Source organism: Rattus norvegicus, chromosome 4 (genome assembly GCF_021556685.1).
Source record: "Rattus norvegicus strain SHRSP/BbbUtx chromosome 4, alternate assembly SHRSP_T2T, whole genome shotgun sequence".
Classification (NCBI taxonomy): domain Eukaryota; kingdom Metazoa; phylum Chordata; class Mammalia; order Rodentia; family Muridae; genus Rattus; species Rattus norvegicus.
The window spans coordinates 94,875,593-94,897,883 of NC_141537.1; the positions used below are offsets into that span (position 1 = coordinate 94,875,593).

Sequence of the window (22,291 nt, forward strand, 5' to 3'; positions counted from 1 at the left end):
GAGCTAGCTTTTTAAAATCCGTGTCCCCAGCTTCGAAAAAAAAAAACCAAAAAAAAAAAAAAAAAAAAACCTTAAAATCCGTGTGGTCGGAAAGGCCGTAGAAACACATTGAGTATTATGTGAATTAAAATGGAAAACTTCAGGCGTATTTTAAATCAAGGCTAAAGTGATATATGTATCATTTCAACCCATGTTCTGTTGGCTTGATCCGCGGTAAGTCAAACAGTTTTGCTAAACCACTGGCCTGACTGCCATAAAGGGAGAGGGACACTAGAAAGCTTTACAACTATCCAATCACAAACAGGCTTCTGAGATGATAACAGTGAAAGGGAAAGAAAAGCATATTGGGAGAAAATAACTGGCGACTGGATCAGAGATGATAAACGTAGGTCTGGGTAGGGGACAGAATTAAGGGAAAATAAGGCCAGCATGCAAGGTGAGACTGATTCTAGCCAATGCCCTCAAGTTCATACCATTTTCTTCCGCAGATCATACTTCCGGTCACGTGGCTTCCAAACACAACAAAGCATTCCCCCGCTCTTGTTCTCCTCTTCACGGGGTTATGCAGGTTGGACCAGGGCTCGTCCCTGTTTGGTTGATTACTCTTTACTCAGACCCAAACCCAGAATCTAGTTTGGAAGGGCTCCTGATTATTACTCTAGGGACTGCCGAATCTTTCATGGACTAGCAATGTCTGCTATGGCTGCCAATGCGGCTGTAGGAAGGTAAATCTCACACTGATATTCAAGGCAGGATGTCTGCAGGAGCACAGACTGGGTAAAAGGTTTGAGTAGGTAGCAAAAGATGATCTTTGGCTCTAGGAACATCATATTTGATATGAAAATAAAACACCCAGGTGAATTTACACAGAACTTTGAAAACATAAAAACAAGAACTCCATTCCGACCAAACATTGAGCATGCAAGTCTCAGGATAAAAAAACAGCAAAGGCCTCAGTTCTTCATGCAAACAGTAAATGAGTGGGGAGAGGAAGCGTCAGCTTATTTATTTCACTGTGCATGTACATCACAAGGTCACATACCCTAACCTACAAAAGCCAATTGGTCAGGATAACGTCGCAACTTTATTCTGTCACAAATCGTTTTGCCTAATCTAATTAAAAGTTGGTGTGCTTTAAAAATGTGGCGCCACTCACATACACACAGAATTAAAATACAAAATCAGATTTTCTGACACCCGATTGACAGTGCGCCTCACCTAGGCCCTCATGTGGTGGTTTTGGAGGAATGACAGGCTGACCCGGTGTGCTAACTGTGTAAGCCTATGCAAGTTACCTGGAATCTCTCTGCTTTCCCTCATCTGTAAAGTGGAAATAGTGATAACACGCTCGCTCCCGTTGGTACTGCTGACAGCATTTATTTTGAAATCAATGTAAGGCTCTTAGTTCAGGTCCTTTTTTACAGTAGTCTCCACATAGTGATATAATAACATTTCTGTTCAACACAGTGCATGTGTCAGTAAAAATATAGATCTTACAAGAGTAAGAAATATGAACTTGACTTTTTAATCCTAGGGGCTTATTATAAAAAGCCTTTTTTAAAGTACTGTAATGAAACTACAGTGAAACTACAAATGAAACTACAGATGCTAGTCACCCCGTGACTTAGCGATTGTTTTACACTCAAGAAACTCAATTAAAGGACTTTGGGACTTCAGATAAACTGTCAGAACTCTCTATTGCCTCTCTGTGTGTTCAAAGGCAGACTCTGCAGTGTGCCCCTTAAATCAAGGTCAAATCTGTCTTATTATTGAGTTGTATTTTGTCTTAAACAGCTGCAGAACTTTAAGGATGTCCACATTCTCCAACATCATGCCCAGAGTCATATGCGGTATCAGTGAGCCAAGCCTGTTTATGCAAACAGTAACAGACTAACACCAGACAGAAGGGGTTATTTTTTAAAACCTCTTTTATTTCCTATCAAAAAATAAACAAAAAATATTGATAATTTTACTGGGATCCAGCCTAGGAGCCCACGTCTGCTAGGCAAGCACTAACCACTGAGCTGTATCCCAGCCCTCTTCTTACTTTTTGTGTAAGAGGAGGTGCTTTCCAGGATTTGGACTCTGTAGCCCAATCTGGCTTTGAAGTTTTGAGCCTCCCTTTTTACCTCCTCCCAACTAGCTGAGTCACCATCCTGTGCTACAATTAAGGAGATTTTTTATTTTTAAGGCGAATTGATAAAGAACAATTTCCCTTTTTGACCGGTTCTGACTCCTGCTGTCATCAATATAACCAGTTGGTGGCGCTGTGGTTCCATATGTTGAATTTTTTAGCTTTAAATTGTTTTCAACAAATGATAACGTTTTTTAAATACTAGTCTTCTTGGGGGGGGTGGATTTAAATCTGTTCCATTTTACCATTAATAACAGATAAACTGTGTGTTCAAGTCTTTTAGGGTACTTGAATGTTTACTCCTTTACAATCGTCTATTTAAAACAAAGCGTAAAGCCTTTACAAGTCCCCAAAAGGTGGGTTACAGGGTCAGTTCAAAGCCACAAGTGCTTGCCTTTGGTTGGCCGTACTCTTTTACACTGTTGGTGATATCGAGCCACTGTCTCATTTTAATCTGACATTCCCAAAACAATGATGGTGTCAGGCATTTTTCAAATGGGCAGTTTTCTCTCTGCTCCATTTTGTTTGCAGTATTCCCCTTTATACCTGGCCAGCCCAAAACAAAACTCAGGGTGCATGATCCTGGTGTTGTAGGTGAGGAATTAGGAAGGTGCCTCTCAGAGTGTCCCCGAGACTTGAGTTCTCAAGTCTGAGGGCAATGGACTGCACCAGGAATGTGTTTGAAGAAGGCACGGAGACAGCTTGCCCAGAAAGGAAAAACTCTCAGGATAGGAGTGAGCTAGAGAGCTGAGGAAGAAGCCCCAAAAGTAAAGAACCGCAAAGCTCTTGACACATAGCGCAGGTCTCTTCCACATTTTGTATAGCTTGGGCTTTTCTTGAACATGTGCAGTTTGTTGTATGAAGTTCAGGTGGCCAAGGGCTTCCAGTCTTTTTGAGTCAACTGGCTGCCACTGCTGCTGCTGCTGCTGCTGTTGTTGTTGTTGTTGTTGTTGTTGTTGCTCTTTCAAGATAGCATCTCACTATGTAGCCTGGCTTCCCTGGAACTCACTATGTAGAAGAGGTTGACCCTGGTCTCAAGAGATCTGCCTGCTACTGCTTCCTAAGTCCTGGAATTAAAGGCGTGTGTCACCACACCCAATGTCAAGTGACCTCTTTATATGTTAATCTTGATGTTGCTTTTTTCAGTATCTTCTTCTGCCACACTTTTCAAATATCAGCACAGCCAGGGTTAGAGTTATAATCCCAGCACTTGGGAGGTGGAGGTCGGAGTTTTGAGGGCAGATTTGGCTACACAGGGAATATGGAGCCTGCCAAATTCATATAGCATCTAAGACCCAGTCTCAAACCCCACACCCCCCAAATCAGGAGGTCCTGAATCAACACACCTGGTAGAACATCATGACCAAGCAATTAAATTCTGAATTTAATATTATTAAAGGCAACGAATAGGGAAAATGAAAGTGTGTTCTACATTACGGCCTGAGCATCTGCTTGCTTTGCTAGGTACAAAAGTCATTGTGAATTTGCAAGAAGCCATTCCTAGCCCCTTGACATTGTTCCTCCATGTTCTATGGACATCCTGAATCAATACACCTGTTAGAACATCATGCTATTGGTATGATGAAACACTATGACCAAAAAGCAAGTTGGGGAGAAAAGGGTTTATTTGGCTTACATCTCACATTGCTGTTCATTATGGAAGGAAGTCAGGACAGGAATTCAAACAGGGCAGGATCCTGGAGGCAGAAGATGATGCAGAAGCAATAGAAGGCACACCACTTGCTTCTGGCTTGCTTCCCATGGCTTGCACAGTCTGCTTTCTTATAGAACCCAGGACTACCAGCCCAGGGATGGCACCCCCATGCACATTGTGTCAAGTTGGCATCCAAAACTAGCCAGTACACACGGTAAATGAATAAACACCACGTGGCTCTACTAGACTTAAACAGGGAACACAGACCTTTTCTTTTTTCTTTTTTAAAAAAGATTTATTTATTTATTCTGTTTAAGTACACTGTAGCTGTCTTCAGACACACCAGAAGAGGGCATTAGATCTCATTACAGATGGTTGCGAGCCACTATGTGGTTGCTGGGATTTGAACTCAGGACCTCTGGAAGAGCAGTCAGAGCCATCTCTCCAGAACACAGACCTTTTAAAACTGCTGTTCTTGAAGAACACCTGATTCATCTTTTCCTAATTCCACTTCATTAAACAACTTCAATTCCTCCTACACAAGATCAAGAGGGAGTTGATCTTGGATATGAGAAAGTTGTTCACTTGGCTCTCTGGGAATTCCATTTGATGACTCTCAGGCCCCTGTCTCTTTCCATTTTTTTTCCAATCACAATATTGAGATGTTCTTTAATGCAGTGACTTGAGTGTTCCTTTCCCAGATCCCACTTAACGCCTTTCCCAAGAGACATCAACAGGAGAAAGCTGAGTCTCAAGATTTTAGTATCTCCTGAGCCATAAAAAGGGTAAAGGGAAATATTGTTTGGTGTGTGGCTAGTTTTGAGGACCAGTTCTCCCTTTATATTATAGCACTTCCCTTCAGACATCATCAAAAAAGAAAGATGTGGATAAAGAGGAAATGTCAAAAGGTCCTTTGCCACTTAAGTAGTTGTAATTCTGAACGAATGTGGGATTCTATTTAGAAATAAAATACTTCGTTATTTCTTCCTTAGAAAGCAAAATAAAATATGACTTAGCTAACATCAGACTTCCTTTGGGGAAGCTGTGGACAAGATAGCAACAATTTATTTCCCTCCTAAGTGTTTGTGCAAACTACAAACTCTCACTCACAGCCGAGCTAACCAGGGTGTCCCTACTCTGCAGCATAAATGATAGGTCGCTTTGAGATGGCAGGGGCAGTCTGCAGAGTTTTATTTCCAGGGAGACAGGGCAGGATTTGCTGCTATGCAGACTGAATAATGTTGGAAGCCAACATCATGTCACATTTTGTGTGCACTTTCCAAAGATTAATCCAAGCGTTACAAATGGGACACAGACTGCCATTGTCCCGGGGACACTTTAATAACCCACACCTACAATATTCAACCTGTTGTTTGCACAGGGACAACTTTGGGACACAAAAACCCACCAGAACGACTCAGGGAAGGAGGCGCGGAGAGGCAGAGCCCCAGGCGCCAGCATCTCCCGTCTCATCCTTCATGGCAAATGAGTCTGTTCAGAGTTCATTTATGCCTGAAGGTGGGGGTTGCCGCCGCCGCCTGCTTTCTTCAAAGCTTCTCTAGAGGCAGCACTTGAATGTGCAGCTCGCAGAGCCGCTTTCTCTGTTGCTTGTGAGGCACTCTGGCATGGTATTCTGACTGCAGGTGATTTGGGCTTCATATTGCATAAAGCAGCACACGTGAAGTAGCCTCGGTGCCCTCAGAGTAAATCGTGCCATCTCTTTGATTGCATTCCCCACCCCCACCCCCCACTTAGAGTGCTAGCATCTGTGTTCTATGACACTCTTCACAAATGGGAGAAAACCACAGGATCAGAGGACCGAACGCCAGATGAGAGGAACTCCTGGTTGCTCAGTCTCTAATCCATCATCTTCAAGGCCTTGCATAGAGCGCTCAAGATCACACCCTTACTTACCTTCACCAACCACTGATGGCCTGTCAGGTCAGAAGGCAACCAGCTCTCACGCTGAGTCTCAGGCAGTAGTAAGCTGTCTTTCACAGAACTGTTTGGAGAATCACAATTTAATTTTAGAAATATGTAATGGTGTTGTAAACATAACTTGTTTCTTCTCATAAAACATCACTGTCACAATAGATAATGGCTAGGCCATAAAGGTCAGGAACATCCAAAACCTGTACCAAAATAAATAAATAAACAAATAAATAACCATGAAAAATCACAATAAGAAAAAAAAGGACTTATAGAGCACCTTCTGTAATTTTTATGCTTTTTTAATTTAACATATATTGTGACTATTTGTATATGATGCTTACAGAAAGCATATTAAAATATAAATATAAATAACTATAAATAAAAATTACTTTCACTTATTTAAGTGTGTGTATGTGTGGTGTGTGTGGTGTGTGTGTGTGGTGTGTGTGTGTGGTGTGTGTGTGTGTGGTGTGTATGTGTGTGGTGTGTGTGTGTGGTGTGTGTGTGTGGTGTGTGTGTGTTGTGTGTGGGGTGTGTGTGTGTGGTGTGTGTGTGTGTTGTGTGTGTGTGGTGTGTGTGTGTGTGTGTGTGGTGTGTGTGTGTGTGTTGTGTGTGTGTGTGTGTGTGTGTGGTTTGTGTGGGTATGTGTGACTGATATGTAGATGTTTCAGAAGTTCATTCTCTCCTTCCACCACATATGTCCGGGACTTGAACTCAGCTTCCCAGGCTAGGTGGCAAGCACATTTACCCATAGCGCTATTTTGCTGCTCCTTAAATTGCACTTTAATGAAAAATTCCCAATATGTAAAAAGTTACAAGAGACAGAAGACATGACAGTGCACATTTTGCTAAAGGACCCTTCCTGCAGTTTAACGTTAAGCTTGCTACTGACTTAAATCAGATCACTATATTCATCCAGATACAATACCCGGTGTTCATTTTAGTGCTCGGGAAATTTTAAAAAGCCATTAAATTAGGTTTCCTAGATTATGCTTCATCGCCATAGTATGTTTATCACCGCTCGTTATCAGGCTGATTATTTTATAAATAGAGTTAACTGTGGCATGCAAGTGATGGGATTGCCTCAGAAATAAGACACGATGCCCTCAGTTAAGAGTTGCAGAGTGGGTCAAACTTCTGCTGGTATCAGGAAGACCTGAGAGAGTAAACTGAAGGACCTATGTGGGTCCTCTGCTCAACGCCTCTCAGAGCACAAATTCAGTTAGCTGCATTTTGTTCTGGAGCCCAGAATTCACCTCCAAGGTCACATGGCTATTGGAATGCAGTTGCTTACAGTGGTTTGACAGGCATCTGTCTGTCTGCTTTCCTGCAGTTCCTCCCTAAGTAGCCATTTTCATGGGAGGGACCTCCCAGGCTTCTGAAGGGGCCAAGGTCCTCCCAGGAGCTGCCAATCAGGTCAGGCCCACTCATCTACTCTGTTTGACTGACTGCACTAAGATGTCTCATTCTTATTTGTAAACTTTTATCTATTCAATGTGTGTGTGTGTATGTGTGTGTGTGTGTGTGTGTGTGTGTGTTTAGAAGATACATATTAGCTATGTCTAGAATCCTGTCCTGTACATGGGAGAGCTGGAGAAATGCAGAAATGCTGGAGAGAAACTGGGAGTATTTGGAAGAAAAAAAATGGAAAATATTTTCCTTAAAAAAATAAAACAAAATGGTGGGAGAAGTTATTGGTTTGGGCAGATTGCACTTGGTAAAAAGGGACAAAGAGAAGGGCACAGATTTCCAGAGGAATAATCTGGGGATGCCAGGACTTCCAAAGGATCCTGCTTCACTAAATAATCAGAAGCAGCAAACCCATTAGAACTGAAAGCAACACCATCTTGTCCTAGGGCAGTGAGTAGTTTCCTGAGATGCTAGTGTGTAAAAATGCAGCATGGCAGCATGTTGGCATAAATTCAGTAAGTCAGTCAGTGTGCGAAAAGAAAGCAACCTGTAGTCATCACTAAGAGTGAGTTCCACATACACATCTCAATACACAATGGAGACCGTCAAGAATAGCATAATATTGAAACATGTTTTCCCACTGTGTGCTAGTGTTCCCACTGTGTACTATCACCACAGTCCGCCTTCAGGAACCCTCACCCTAGCATAATTTCTCTGTTAAATTACCAACAACGTGGGTAGCTGTTTCTTTAATACACATGTTTCAAACCTTTTCTACAGCTTGGAGATTTCAGTCTCTTGTTCAAGTGTCACCTCCTAGACCAGTGACTCTCAACACAACCTGTGGGTAAAATGACTCTTTCACAAAGGTCACCTAGCCCCATCAGAAATCACAGATATTTATATTACAATTAATAACAATAGCAAAATTACAGTAGTAATGAAAATAATTTTATGGTTGGGGGTCACCACAACATGTGGAACTGTATTAAAGGGACGCAGCATTCTGGGATGTGGAGAACCACTGTCCTAGAGCAAAACTGAAGACCTGGGTTCATTCGCAGAGTCAGTATGGGTTGCATGTTGTTAATGTGGAAGTCTGCTAGACTAGCAACAACAACTTCCCCCTTTTGCATCCCAAGAGCAGGAAATAGCCAGAAAGACAAACAGGAGCATTACAGACAGTGGCTGCCTCATTGGGAAATGGAAGGTCAAACTATGTATCCTGTCCCTGAAAAGTGGGTGACCTTGAGCACACACACAGTGTTAAGGGTTCGTCCTAAATCTCTCGCCTGTTAGCAGATTTCCATATTACTAGCTCTAATAACACTGGCCTCACAATAGTGTTGTGGCTCTGAAGATGGTTAAAATGTTACCATAAATAGCACATTGCAATGTGGTGCATTGGTCCCATTCAGTCAACTTTATGCTGATCATTCCAGTCACTGATGCCCCAAGACTGTTTTCTTCATAAAAGAATGATTTAGAACTGTTGGTCCCTGGAGTCCTAAAAAGGAGGTCATGACCTCAAATAGCCCACTGTCTTCATCTTTAAAAAAGTCTCTTGGTTATGCTCAGTCAGATTTACTGGAGTGCAGAGTATGGGAATTAAAAAACAAAGAATAGAAAATATATTGCATAAGTAGTTTTAAAGAATAAACAGACACAAAGTTTTGGAAGATAGTAATAACTAAAATGGCAAATAAATAAATTATTGTATAATTCTAACTCCTAAAATCTACAAGTTCAGTGATAAAAACTCAATCAGCTAAAGCAAAGAGGTGCAGACTGACAGGAAGCGGATGTAGATCTCTCCTGAGAAACACAGCCAGAATAAGGCAAATACATAGGCGAATGCCAGCAGCAAACCACTGAACTGAGAATGGGACACCCATTGAAGGAATCAGAGAAAGGCCTGGAAGAGCTTAAAGGGGCTCGAGACCCCATATGTACAACAATGTCAAGCAACCAGAGCTTCCAGGGACTAAGCCACTACCTAAAGACTATACATGGACTGACCCTGGACTCCAACTGCACAGGTAGCAATGAATAGCCTAGTAAGAGCACCAGTGGAAGGGGAAGTCCTTGGCCCTGCCAAGGCTGGACCCCCAGTGAACGTGATTGTTGGGGGGAGGGTAATAATGGGGGGAGGATGGAGAGGGGAACACCCACATAGAAGGGAAGAGGGAGAGGTTGGGGGTATGTTGTCCTGGAAACCGGGAAAGGGAATAACATTTGAAAAGTAATCATCTGTATTAGCTAGCTGGATGTCTTATCTCAAATGTATTCTCTGACTTGTTTTGCAATTAAATGTTTAATATGAAATATGAAATTCTGGAATCTTATTCCCAATCCAATTACTATTGTTTTAAGAGAGAAAATATTGGAATACATTCAGAGCTGTCTTTCTTTCCCAAGCAATTTCTGTTGTGTAGCTATAGCCATAATACTTTGCTGTTATGAGATAAGTTATCACAGTGTAGTTCTTGATGGTCTGGAACTCTCTATGCAAACCAGGCTGGCTTTGAACTCACAGAAAGCAGAAGCAGACTTCTGCTTTCCAAGTGCGTGGAATGAAGGCGTGTGCCAGCATACACTGCTAAGCTGTAGTAATTTTTAGTGGAACAACAAGGAAATCTAATTTTAGATCTTGGTAAAGTAAAATGAAATACTTCTAGACCTGGAGTCATCAATCCATTTCGAAAGCCTAACTATCTCTGGTTTGTGTTAAAATATAGACCAGGTGTTGTTCTGATATTTGCCAATTCATAATGAAATCTTGTAGGATACTGACAGCATCCCTGCAGGAAAGAGGAACACAGGAAACGTCAACTCAGAGCAGGCTGAGTTTCTAGTACAATCCACCTTAGATCAGCATGGTGCAAAAGCAACAATCCTCTCTGGCCCAGGACACCCTGAAACTGCTTTTATTCAAATGTATGACCCAGAATGGGAGACATGAGATGACTCAGTAAGCCATTGCCACCACACCGAAGAGTGTCTGACGTGCACCTGTGTATCTGACCAAATTTAAGGTCGAACACTTCTGAAACGTCTAACTTCAGAAATGTTGTATGACCTTGAGAAAGAAATGGGATGAATTCATGACACATCGAGACAAGAGCACTTCGTTAGCAAGCCTACACTTCTGTATCTCCAGTGTTCTGGAGTTATGGTGTCTGTGTTATTAATGATATGGGTTTTGTTTAAGCAAAATGACCCCTATAGAATTTTTCAGGTGACAATGAGTTTCAGGAATCCACTACTGTCAGAGGTTGTTTGTACGCTGTAGAGAATGTTCACCCTAGGATCAATCCACTCCTGGTAACTCAGCCTCACACTGAAGGCAACTGTCAAAAAGGGAGTGTGGAATCATTGCCAATTTATTACAAGAATTATTCCCTATTTTTCTAAAAATCCATATTCTGCCTATATTTGAAAATTTGGATCATCTTTTTCTATAAATAGACAGACAGATAGTTGGATACATGGAAATAGATAGTTCAAATATATACATATATACCAATGTTCAGAAAGTATGACAATCATCTGTTCGGTTTATTTATCACCTAAGCATGAAATAAGTTGAGAATACAAAATTAATACAGCATAGCACTAAAATGATTTCTCTAGAAGTTTGCAGCAATGTCGTGAGCCACAGACATTACCACAGACACTTACCATTAGTGTATGGTGGGCTTAAAAACCCAGTCCCAAGCAGTTGAAAGTAAATGTTTGCGGGTAAGTTTGTATCTTCTCACTGACCAATGTTTCAGCAATATCAACTTCTTCAGGACTGTCCATGGTGTGTTTACATGAGATGAACTCAGTGTGGAGACAAAATCTAGCAGTTTCCATGGTACACAGTGGTTTTCCAAGTTCCTTGAGTCAGAAAATTACCAAATTTCATCAAGCTTGCTTTTCTAATTATTTTGTTGTTTATTTTTAATAAAAGGTTTCCTTTAAATACCTGGGAAAAGTTAAAGTTAATTATTATTTAAGTTTTTATTTTAGCTTTGATGTTTTAGGCTGGATACATTTTTGTGTGTATAAACTTGAATTGCACTATTTCCCCTTATTTTCTGCTCTGTTTTGTTCTTTTGATTTTCAGTTCCAAGTTCTAATTCAGTGACATAGTCCTGAAAGATTTGTCACATAAAATATATGTGAGTAAACACAGACGTTTTAAGTAGAATGTAATGTGTTTGTTAAATGTTTTTAACTTCTGCAGTAGAAGTGCTACTTGTGGATGTGAAATAATTAACGTCTCCTCCTGTCTCATCTCTCTCTGAATGAGTGATGTAGACAGTGTGCCTAACAGTAACCTTGCAGTACTCACACCTCATCCCTCTCACCTTTGTGCACAGCACATAAAGAGTTAAAGCATGGCACTCTCTTACATGATTTGTGATGGAAAATAACAAAGAGAAGTAGCTGACCAGGACCCCACACAGATTGGTACTACAGTTCCCACACGGATTGACACTGCAGCGGCAGTAAAACAGGACTAGATTCATTTATAAGTACACGAGAAATCCGGACGAAGTAATGATTGTCTAATCCATACAGACACATCTCATGTTAGTTTCCTTCCATGGGGTCGATCAGGTCAAATGCTTAACAAATCTGTGCTTTACACTGTGTGAAGTTCTTATCCCTTTAAAATCACCGCTGTGGAATACGCTGAACATTGCTTCTTTTGCGAAAGTAGAAAGGTTCTGCTTTGGGCTGCAGGGCTAGCTATTGTACAGTAGCCTCTCAGACCTGCGAGCCGATGTTTCCGATTCCTGGGAAGTACTCTGTGCTGAAGGGCGTGCCCTGCAGCACATCAAAAGAACCAAGTTCTACAAAAGAAAAAAGAAACTCAAGTAGGCTTGAACTGAACATACAAAGACAGGGAGAAAGAGCTGAGAAAGGGGCCAGGCAGAGTGTTGAATACAAAATGAGTTCAAGCAACCCCAGGGGCTCATCACTTACATTTATCTTATTCTGAGAGAGGGGCAGCAAAACCAGTCCTGACATAAACCACCTACTGCCATTGACTTTGGCTCGATGTGTGAGTGCCTGTGTGTGTGTGTGTGTGTGTGTGTGTGTGTGTGTGTGTGTGTGTGTGTGAGAGAGAGAGAGAGAGAGAGAGAGAGAGAGAGGGAGAGGGAGAGGGAGAGAGAGAGGGAGAGAAACTGAACAACAAAACCTTTCATGAGTGATCACTCTTATCTCACACGCGTTAAGAACCTTGGCAGTGTAAAGTCCGCAGTGAGCCCCAGTGTTCCCATCTACATACTGTAACTGTGCACTGCTTTAACATCCTTGTGACAGTGTCTAAACCTCACTAAACCTCACTCCTGTGCTTCCCAAACGTGTGGAACCTTCAGCTTCTGCTTGCAGTGTTGTATGCGTGCTTATCATATTCCAAGGCAAACTGCTTCTCTGCAAAAAAGTTCTATTTTATAGGATAAATTCAAAACATGAGTGTTTATCTCCTGCAGATGTTCTAAAAACTAAAGAGGCAGGGGCAATGCTTCTTTATGCTAATTTCATTTTTGGAAGGAATGCCCCCCCCCAAATTCTGACAGGTTAGACACTTTAAAATCCTATCAGGACGATAAGTCTCTTCTGAACATATCACTCTCCCACTAGGAGGGTCCTGAAGGCCTAAACACATTTTCCAGAGGCAGAAAGCAAAGGGCCAAGCCTGACTTTGTTGCAATTCTGCAATGAAATGGATGCCTTTGAAATTGTGCTTTAGAGGTAAGTCAGTCAATAGTGAGTTGAGAGAGACGAACTTGCAAAGAGGAGCCATGAACGAACCACACTTAGAACTTTGACTCTATTGTCTTTGCCAACCACGGTTGTTATAATTAGTATGTTGCTGTGTCCAAAGAAGTATCCGGGAAGGTATAATCTGAAACACCAATGAACAACTGAAAGAATGTATGTGATGTGTGTGTAACAGTCTGTCCTCTCTGTCTCAGTTTTTATTTACCTATCTTGTGTTTTCCTACCTTATTGGGATTGTATCAATTCTGGTTCTTTTCTTATTATTTCTTCACGAGAGGAATGCCTCCATTATAATAGTGTAATTCTTGCATATTGACTTTGTTCAACAGAATTTAATATTAAAACTAAACTTTCCACATCGAAAGGTCACAAGTACATGTAGGGAAGTGTATCAGGCTTCTGAATAGAGTGTGCCAAGCACTGTCTGATAGCCTTGCTTAACAAAGTGCCTCACTCAGCCAGCAGGCTCCAGTAAATGGAGAGGTAAAAATCCTATTGAGATCAAGTTCAACATCACAGCCTTAAATAATTACCATCATCTTTGGAAGCCTGCCCTCTGGGTTTTTCTCCTTTTTTAAAACATTGCTTATTTTTTAGATTTTTTTGTTTTGTTTTATGTAAGCTATTTATTCCTAAAATTTTTAAGTTTAAATTTACGTTTTAAATTATCTATTGAAATAACTAATTTCAGAGAGTTTCTAGTCCACAGTCCATTACATGCAAATCTGATACTGTAGCACATTAATAATGTAAAAGTAAAATCCTACCATTTCTCTAACATTTTCAAAACACTAAGATAAAGAGAAGCCAAAGAGATAAAGGAAACCTGGTGCTGTGAGGACCCCATGCTCACAGTCAGAGCCGACTGTCTCCTCCTTTAAAACTGGTCCTTACCAAACACATTCTGTGATAATTCACTGTGTACTGTTATGTGGTTACAATTGTTTTATACACTTTTTTCTGATTAGCATTTACATACCACAAAGTAGAAAGTATTGAAATAAAAAATTGAAAAAAAAACTAACAGTGGAAAAAGCAAATAGAAGACTTTACCAAAGGACAAACACAAAGACATTAGAAGTCCAGTCTATGGGTTGCCCATATTACTTCTGGCTGTACATCTTTGATGAGATGGGGTAAAGAAGAAAAGCAGATGCCAGCCTTTGTGTGACCCCCAAATCACAGATGCATACGGATCTCCTTCGAGGCGTTGGGAACACTGAGCTACTCTGCTCTATCAGTGAGTCCGCTGAGCAGTGCTGCGTTCTTTGCGAGTAGAGACACACCCTCCTGCATCTGGGCCTAGGTGTGCGTGTGCTTGTAGTGAAAACATCCATCCTCCTACAGTGCTCTGTCTTCGCAGAGGCAGGGTGTCCTCCACGTGGCTAGTACAGCTATGTGTTAAGTTATGTAATCATTAGTCCATTTGGAAAGTTATTCATTTCCTAAGTTAAACTTCAAGATACTGGAGCAATAATACTCATCTTCCCAAAAGACATAAAAACATCAATATCCTCAAAAATGTTTCTATCTCTCAAAAGTTTTGACCTATGTATTAACTGGGGCTAATATTAAAGCCTCTGAAGGCAGATAGGACTGCTTCCCACCCTGACTGCTACTCCATAGTGGTGGTGACTTGGGGTAAATTGATGAGCCAGTAACATTTTCTTACCACTGAGTTGAGGGTGATAATCAACACCATCTCCTAGACTATGGTGAATGAACAAGATTAAATACTAAGCCACGTGCTGAGTGTGGCCATGAATGAACACTTCATAAACAGTAGCTATTTTCATCAAAGCCATTTTCAGCCCATGCTTCTTCAGCCATGTTCAAATACCAACTTCCTTAGCATTTATATTTTCTGTCCTTCTGTCTTAGGACCTTGTGTTTGGTTCTAGGACCTCATTGCTTCAAGATGAGATTGCTTGAACAGCATCAAAAGATCCCTGGTTTATCTTTACTTTTACCACAGACTATATATTACAGTCATTTTGATCTCTTCATACGTAGAATGTCCAAATTTCTGTTCACTTCCATTAAGAATCTTCAGTGATAGGTGAGAGAGATGTTTCAGCAGTTAAGATTAAGAATGCATACACAACTTTATGACTTGCAATTTTTTTCATTAATATTTACATGGTCAACAAAGACTTGCCAAGATCTAGCATGCACCAGATGTTATAGGTACAAACATACTAGTTTCCAAGAATATACAAGTAAATAAAATACTATCTCTACCACTATCAATCAAACAGCTCATGATAACTCACTGGGTAAGATTAGTAGATGGGTAAATGAGAACTCTCCTGTAATACTCTGATCTTCTGTATAAAGGTCTCAATATATGTGAGATATAATATATTAGTGATGTATTTGCCATTTTACAATACCAACTTCTGGTTTCTAGGACACTAAGGGCCCAACAGGTTTTGTGTACAAGTCCATAATTAAGAGATGCACTCAACCTTTCAGAACTTTAACAAACCCTTAAAGTACATCCTACCACCTCCTTGACTTTCTCTTCTGTTATTTCAATGTTTTATCTTTCCCTTTGCAATAATTGTATCTATCAATGTGAACTATTTATCCAAATATTTAGAAGAAATCAGCAAATGCTGAACTAAACATCTTAATGTTAAATATTATGTTATGTATGATGGACCTAGTGCCCTAACTAGGTAAGAACCCTATAGAGGGTAAAGTTTATGTCATGTGCACATTCTCCGTTTTCCAAACTTTCAGCTTAATTTGGATCCAATGTATAAATAAACAACTGATATCTTATTAGCTTATTTATTTTTATAGTGAAAAATGAATTAAAAATAAAACAAGCATTTCCCATTAGTTGCTGCTCCAGAATTTGCAAACTGTGTTCACTGCAACACTGGACTATGAGTTGTCCAAAAATAATACGAAAGACTTTCTCCAAATCTGGGGGATGAGCTCAGAGGTAAGGATCCGGCCTAGTATACATGAGGCCAGAGTTCTACTTCAGAAAAACAGAAGAAAAGAATAGTTTCATGTCACAACAGTAAAACAAGATTACTTAGGAAAAGTAGTCCCTAAACCTGCTTAGTAACAAAATCCAGCATCTCTTTGTTTTATTTGGATTTTTCCAAAACCATAGCTTTTAAAGGGCACACTCACCAGCTTTCTGGTTAACGCGGATGTATTCCAGGACTTTAGGGCTGACTTCCACACTGATCTCAATCAAATAATTTACACTGCTCAAATAACTGGCTACTTAACTCAGTTAACTGGTAAGTGCTGCCTTTTCACTAACACAGTTAAAACCACTCCCTCTTTTCTAAATTGTATGTGAGGAGTAAGGGTTTTGCAAACCATGGAATCTGAATACATGCTCGCCCAACAAAGATACAGACATCAGGAATAGCTGACCCAGCCTGAGACTGATTTATAAGATTTATGACTTGTGCCCATGTCCATGATGTTGAAGGGCTGGAATGTAAGACGTGTGTCTTGGGCTTCGAGAAAGAGAAAACATGCTAAATCATGCTTATAAATGAGTAAGTTAAAAACAGAACAACATTCAATTATTTACAACTGTGGTAAGATTTGTATATTTATTTTTAATGATTAATGCTGTCATAGTTTGATTTCTATTTCTATGATAAATACCATGACCAAAATCTTCTAGAGAAGAAAGGGTTTATTTCATCGTACAGCTTACAGTCCATTCAGAAGAGACGTCAGGGCAGGAACTCAAGGCAGGAACCTGGGTGCAGGAGCTAAAGCAGGTACCACAGAGGAACACTGTTGTCTTGCTCCCCATGGCTTATTCAGCTTACTTTCTTACATAACCGAGGACCACCTGCCTAGGAGTGGCACCATCCACAGAAGAATGGTCTCTCACACATGTCATTAGTCAAGAAAATGTCCCACAGACCAAGCTAATGGAGGCATTTTCTTTCCAGGTGATTGCTTGTGTCAAGTTAGGAAGAAAAACTAAACAGCATGTTCTCTAAAGTTTGCATAAAGTCTAAAACCCATGACTGTGGCTCATTTACAAAATTCAAAATCTGAGGAATCAGGCACCAGGATTTCATGTGTAACTGGGCATCAGGACTAGCACTGTTAAAGCATACTATTCACTTTCCATGCAAAGGCAGCACCCTTTTATTTTCTGGTGATGATACCCCAAACCTTATGTTACCCCAGAGCTATGCTAGTCCTAACTTAGCCAGACTCCAAGGTTCTCCCTGAAACAGGTCCTACAGAACCAGAAGCTGATATGCTTTGCTTCCTGGTGCCTTCCCCAGGTCCAAGAAAGTCATGAAGCCATAACTGAGAAGTTTCAAACATCTGCCATCTCCCTCCTCTTTGTTCTCGGTGAACATTCTCAGCAGAGACAATGTCTGGCAAACTGTGAGAAAGAGAGTCAAAGCTGTCCCAGGCCCAGCCTTAACTGTGACGTGATGCTCTGCTTTGTCTCTTCACAGGCTCCAGCCCTGCCAAATGAAGCTGCAGTGTCTGAAAGAACCAATGCTTGGCCGCTAAGGCCGTGTCTGAAGCTTGGCGGTAATGACTGGAAAAACCAGGCATCCAGCCATGGCCTACACCACTCTACACAGCTAGGAAGGCCTCTTGATGACCCCTAATCTCTACCAGCCCTGGACCTGCTGAACCCTTTCCCACTTCTTGATTCCAGGACTCATTTGATCCTGAGAACCACGCACTGGTGAGCTGATACACTGTCTCCTGAATTTAAAGCCCTTCTTCCATTCAAGAAGCTGTCTTCACCAGGCTGTAACAACCTGTTGCACTTGCCCCACTGAAGAGCAGCAAATGGCTGCTGCTTTCTGCTACAGGCTCCGAATCCTGCCTGGGCCAGCCTATTAGCCTGGGAACGATGGTCCCTATTCATCGTGGACTGTTTGTGGACTGTTTGCCCATGTGTCCCGGTCAAGTGCACTCACACTGAGGTGCAAGTGTGACTCACAGTAGTGTTATCCCCAGCTTCCTCCGTGCAAGATTCACCTGGGTCCTCAGACTTCTGATGGATGGGATACAGGGAGATGTGAAGAACCAAGGAGAACGTGCCTTGGCAAACTTAACCAGAGAAAAGTAGAGCCCTCTTCCAGCCCTCACTGAATCAGTTGTGACTGTGATTAATCATATTTTGTCATAATTTTTTCTCCATATTACTAAAATAATGACATGTTCATAATTACCACAGGTCTAATTTTCTCCATGCTAAAAAACATTGCCTTTACTCAGAGACCAAAATATATACACTTTACATGGATTCTTGACTAATGGAGAGCCTCTAACTCAAATCCATAAAAAGTAGATCTTTCATTGTAAACAAGGGTTACTTGGATGCTGTTTGTCACCTTAAGGTTATAGTGCCTGTGTGTATCACCCTTCCACCAAGACAACTGAGGTTTCCAAGGTCTATTCCATGAGAACAATCTCTTACCAATGAAACTCTGAAGCAGTTTGTGATGCAAACAAAGTCCTTGTGAATTCAGTCTTCATAAGGACCTGGCTCTGCACTGAATTCTGGGAATACAATGAGTAAGTCATGTTCTTGCCCCCAGAAGTTTACATTCCAATGGGGAGGTCAGATAAATCAATCTAGTGAGTCTATCTCAGTGAGTTGATAGCCATGAGAATTGCATTTCTGCTTCTTGACCCCAGGGAGGCCAGTATGACTCCTAGAGGATCTTCTAATATACAAAGTTGAATGTGATCCCTCAAAGCCCCTACAAGTAGTGACCCAATAGGCTCTAGTCGCTGAAACATCGGTTCTAAGCCACCTGACTTGCAAACAAATTACATGTCTTGTCACAGAGTACCTTTCCCACTCTGCAACCAACTTGAAAACATTCCTGCAGTAGCTTACAGGTGAAAATCAGACTGTGAAGTCAGAAGACATGTTATCCTATTTGGGTCCTGCTAATTGCTATGACTGAGGGAAAATTACGTACACTCTGTGGTCTTTGGTGTCTGTCTTTGAAAGTAAAAAATAAAATTGTTATCTGCTGTTCCTACCTCACAGGGTTGTTGTGAGTGCTGAAACTGTATGTAAAAGCACCTTGCTAGCTGTCAACTTTTCATCACCATGGGTTCTTGATCCATACTGTCAAATACAATACCAGCATTTGTCACAGGACATTCTCTTACCCAGCCTTCACCTTGCACAGAGATAAGGTTCAAGGTCATTCCTTCCTGGATATCTGGCTTCAACACAGAAATGCCAATGTTTTCCAGAAAGTCAGAGGTAAAGTAAAGGCGCAAAGCCAGGACCCCTGTGTCAGGCAGACATTCCACCATTAACACACATGAACCTGCTAACCTCCTTCAGGAATGGTTATCCCTAGGGCTCATAGCAGAGAACTTGTCTTTAGTTCCAGAAAACCAGGCATGCTGTGGGAGTTCATGGTGTCATCTTGACTGCACAAGGAACCACCAACCTCTCTAATGGAGCACAGGCCTCCCAAAATAAAATAAGGGATTATTCACTAACCTAGATAAATAAAATGCAGGCGTCCATGATTGCCTGAACTATTACAAATTAACTAATGGGAACTTCCTAGGTATTAATTAAAGCAAGAATGTGGTGTCATGTTTCTTCTTTTATCCTCTATGCCTCACAGCAACTTAGCTTTCTGCATTGTGATTTTACTTGTCTACTCCATCTCTGTCCAATGTACTGATGATAAAAGTTGCTTTGGTTACATGTCTCAGAGATATCACTTACACACACACACACACACACACACACACACACACACACAGGCACAAGTACAATCACAAACACAAGCACAGGCACATGGGCAAACACACACACAGAGCCACAATCCCATGTGCATGCACACATACATGCACATGTACACACATAGTCACAGGGTCACTTGGATGCTGTTCTTCACCTTAAGGTTGTAGTGCCTGTGTATATCACCCACACAGTCACATGTGTACACAGAGGCAAAGACACAGGTACACACACCACATCACAAAATAAAGCTGTGGAACAGGGAGAAATGCTACCTATTTTCTTGTCTATCGTTGTGGCTGAGCCTGAATGAACTTGATTCCTGATGACGTAATATGGACGCTGAACAGTTGATCTAATCTGAGTTCAGTAGCAATGAATGTGTCCTCATCTACCCCAGGACAAACCTGACTATTTCAGTCTTATGCAGAAGTTCAAGTGGAAATCGCAATCTGGTGAAGCCACTGAGACCCAACCATTACACTTCAAAGCATTCCTCTCAAAATCCATGAGCCTGACATCCAAACTGATAGAATTGCTGCCCAAAGGAACACAACCCTCTAACAGAAAACTTTCCATTGGAATCTTTCCTCAAGAGTCAAGAACAAGGAAGGGAAGTAAAGGGTTAAAAATTATTCATGTTAATCTTAGTGTTTTTTAAATAAAGCATAGAAAATAATCAACCATCTCCTCCTTGCTGTGTGAGATTAGCTAACCAAATACACTGAAAAGTTCTTAAGATGCTGATACTGCAGCTTCAGTACCTAAAGCAAGCTGACAATTTAAAACAATGTCTTCTATTATAGTTCATAATCACCACTTGCTTTGGGAAGAAAGCCAGGCAGACTCAAAGCAGCAACCACCCAAGGTCAGAGGCATCGGGCCAAAGGACCAGCAAAGAGCAGACCCAAGCCAGGAGGGAAAGCTGTCACTGAACTGGCAGCCCAGGCTTATGAAACAAGACATTCTACAGGTCAGGGCCAGCTGAGGAAGGGCAGCAGAGCCAAGCAGGAAGGCAAATTAAGATGTTGGAACAGGTATCAGAGTGATGAAGACTAGGTAGAAGATGGACCATCCACTCCACATAACATTACATCACAGTAGCCTTTCTTGTGACGTCCAGACTTATGTCATAGTTCGTTCCTTTCTCAGAAATAAAACTCTCATTATTATTGATGTTGCTTAACATAGGCAATCTAGAATAGAAAACCCTTCCTTACCACAGACCTAGATATACATTTTTGTTTTTTTGTTTTTTGGATATTTTACATCCTGGCCGATGTAATTTTCTTTTCCAGAAATTTTTAATTTGTTCATAAATCTTTAATGTTATTTTATCAATAAAATTTTGTCAATAAATACTTCTGTGGTTGAACTCCAATTCCTTTATTAAGTTATGAAAACTCAGCATGTTTGAGCTATTTTGATTGATCATTTGTCTGCACATGCCTTCTCCAGGTTATGGGAGGGAGAAGATGTTCTAACATAGCCAACATGCAAGTGAGGTGGAAGCAATTATAGTGAAACACAGGAAGAATCAGCACAGGAAATTTCCAAGGCAGCTAACAGTGAGCATTTGCGTCAAATCTCAATCTGCAAATTGTAACTCCCTTCTAAAACTCAGAAGTGATCACCCCTCCGTCTGTCCCAACAGGATGAAGAAATCACCTGGTGAGAGGCAGACATATGGGAGGAAAAAAATAATGAAGGCAGCATTTTGCAGGAAGGAGTAGCCAAGCAGAGCCCGTAGCTGGCAAGAGTGCTATGCTTTTCAGGGAACTGTTAGAAGTTCCAGCAGCAGATGGACTGCAGCCAACAGACACAATGGCAAAAAGAAGCAGGAAATTTCTGCAACTCGTGTCTGAATTCCGTACACTTTCAAGCTAAGCGCTCACTCCTTTTGGTAAAATGTTTTGTGGTTCTAAATGATTGCTTGTTGATTGTTCTAAAGGATCCTGGTAAGGCTTGAGTCAGTGTAATTGGATTGCAGACATTGGGTGAAGAATCAAGAAATATAATCTACAGAGCAACCTCAGGGACACAGTAAGAGCCTCCGTAGTGTGAAACCTGGAAGTCACCAGAAGAGCTGAAGTTGTTCTGTGGCCTGTCCAACGTGCAGAGAACCACCTTTACACAGACGGCTTAGTAAATGGCAACTGCTTTATAACCTTGGTGTGGGCTCAGTCTTCCTGCTCAAACACTCTCACATTCTTCATAAAGTCCAGAGTGAATGGAGACAGTTTTATTGAGCAGAGTACCTATAAATATAAGAATTAGAAAAATTCTAACTGCCAATCATAAACAACATCCTCAAAAAAACCAAGCCCAAATACTCAGCCACTCTTTGCTAAATACAATTTATTTCAGAGTCAATATCCATGTAAAAGTGATTGGTAAAAATTATTCCAAATAAACATACTTTCATTCCCCTTTCAGTCATCTCTAGTGTAAACATAATACTAACTTTTTCATAAACAATCTTTTTCTCCATAAATAAAAATACTTTTTATACTGAAGGTTGGCAGATTTCTTTTTCTTCGTCTTTTTTTTAAACTAGATCAAACTTTAGCAGCAAGTAAAATTTTCTTTGAAAGAACTAAAATAAGATCCTGACTATATTTGTTTCCATTTATGCCAA

The 22,291-nt window shown here is 40.9% G+C and overlaps 1 protein-coding gene across 1 annotated transcript in view; it reads left to right on the forward strand.

Annotated features, from left to right (window-relative positions):
- Window positions 1-21,011, forward strand: part of Grid2 (glutamate ionotropic receptor delta type subunit 2) — a 1,491,717-nt gene extending 1,470,706 nt beyond the window's left edge. Inside the window, exon 16 of the mRNA XM_087659390.1 lies at window positions 17,375-21,011. Coding sequence (XP_087515516.1) covers window positions 17,375-17,533 — 159 coding nt within the window. The 3' untranslated portion in view covers window positions 17,534-21,011. The remainder of the gene's footprint in view (window positions 1-17,374) is intronic.
- The last annotated feature ends 1,280 nt before the right edge of the window (window positions 21,012-22,291 follow it).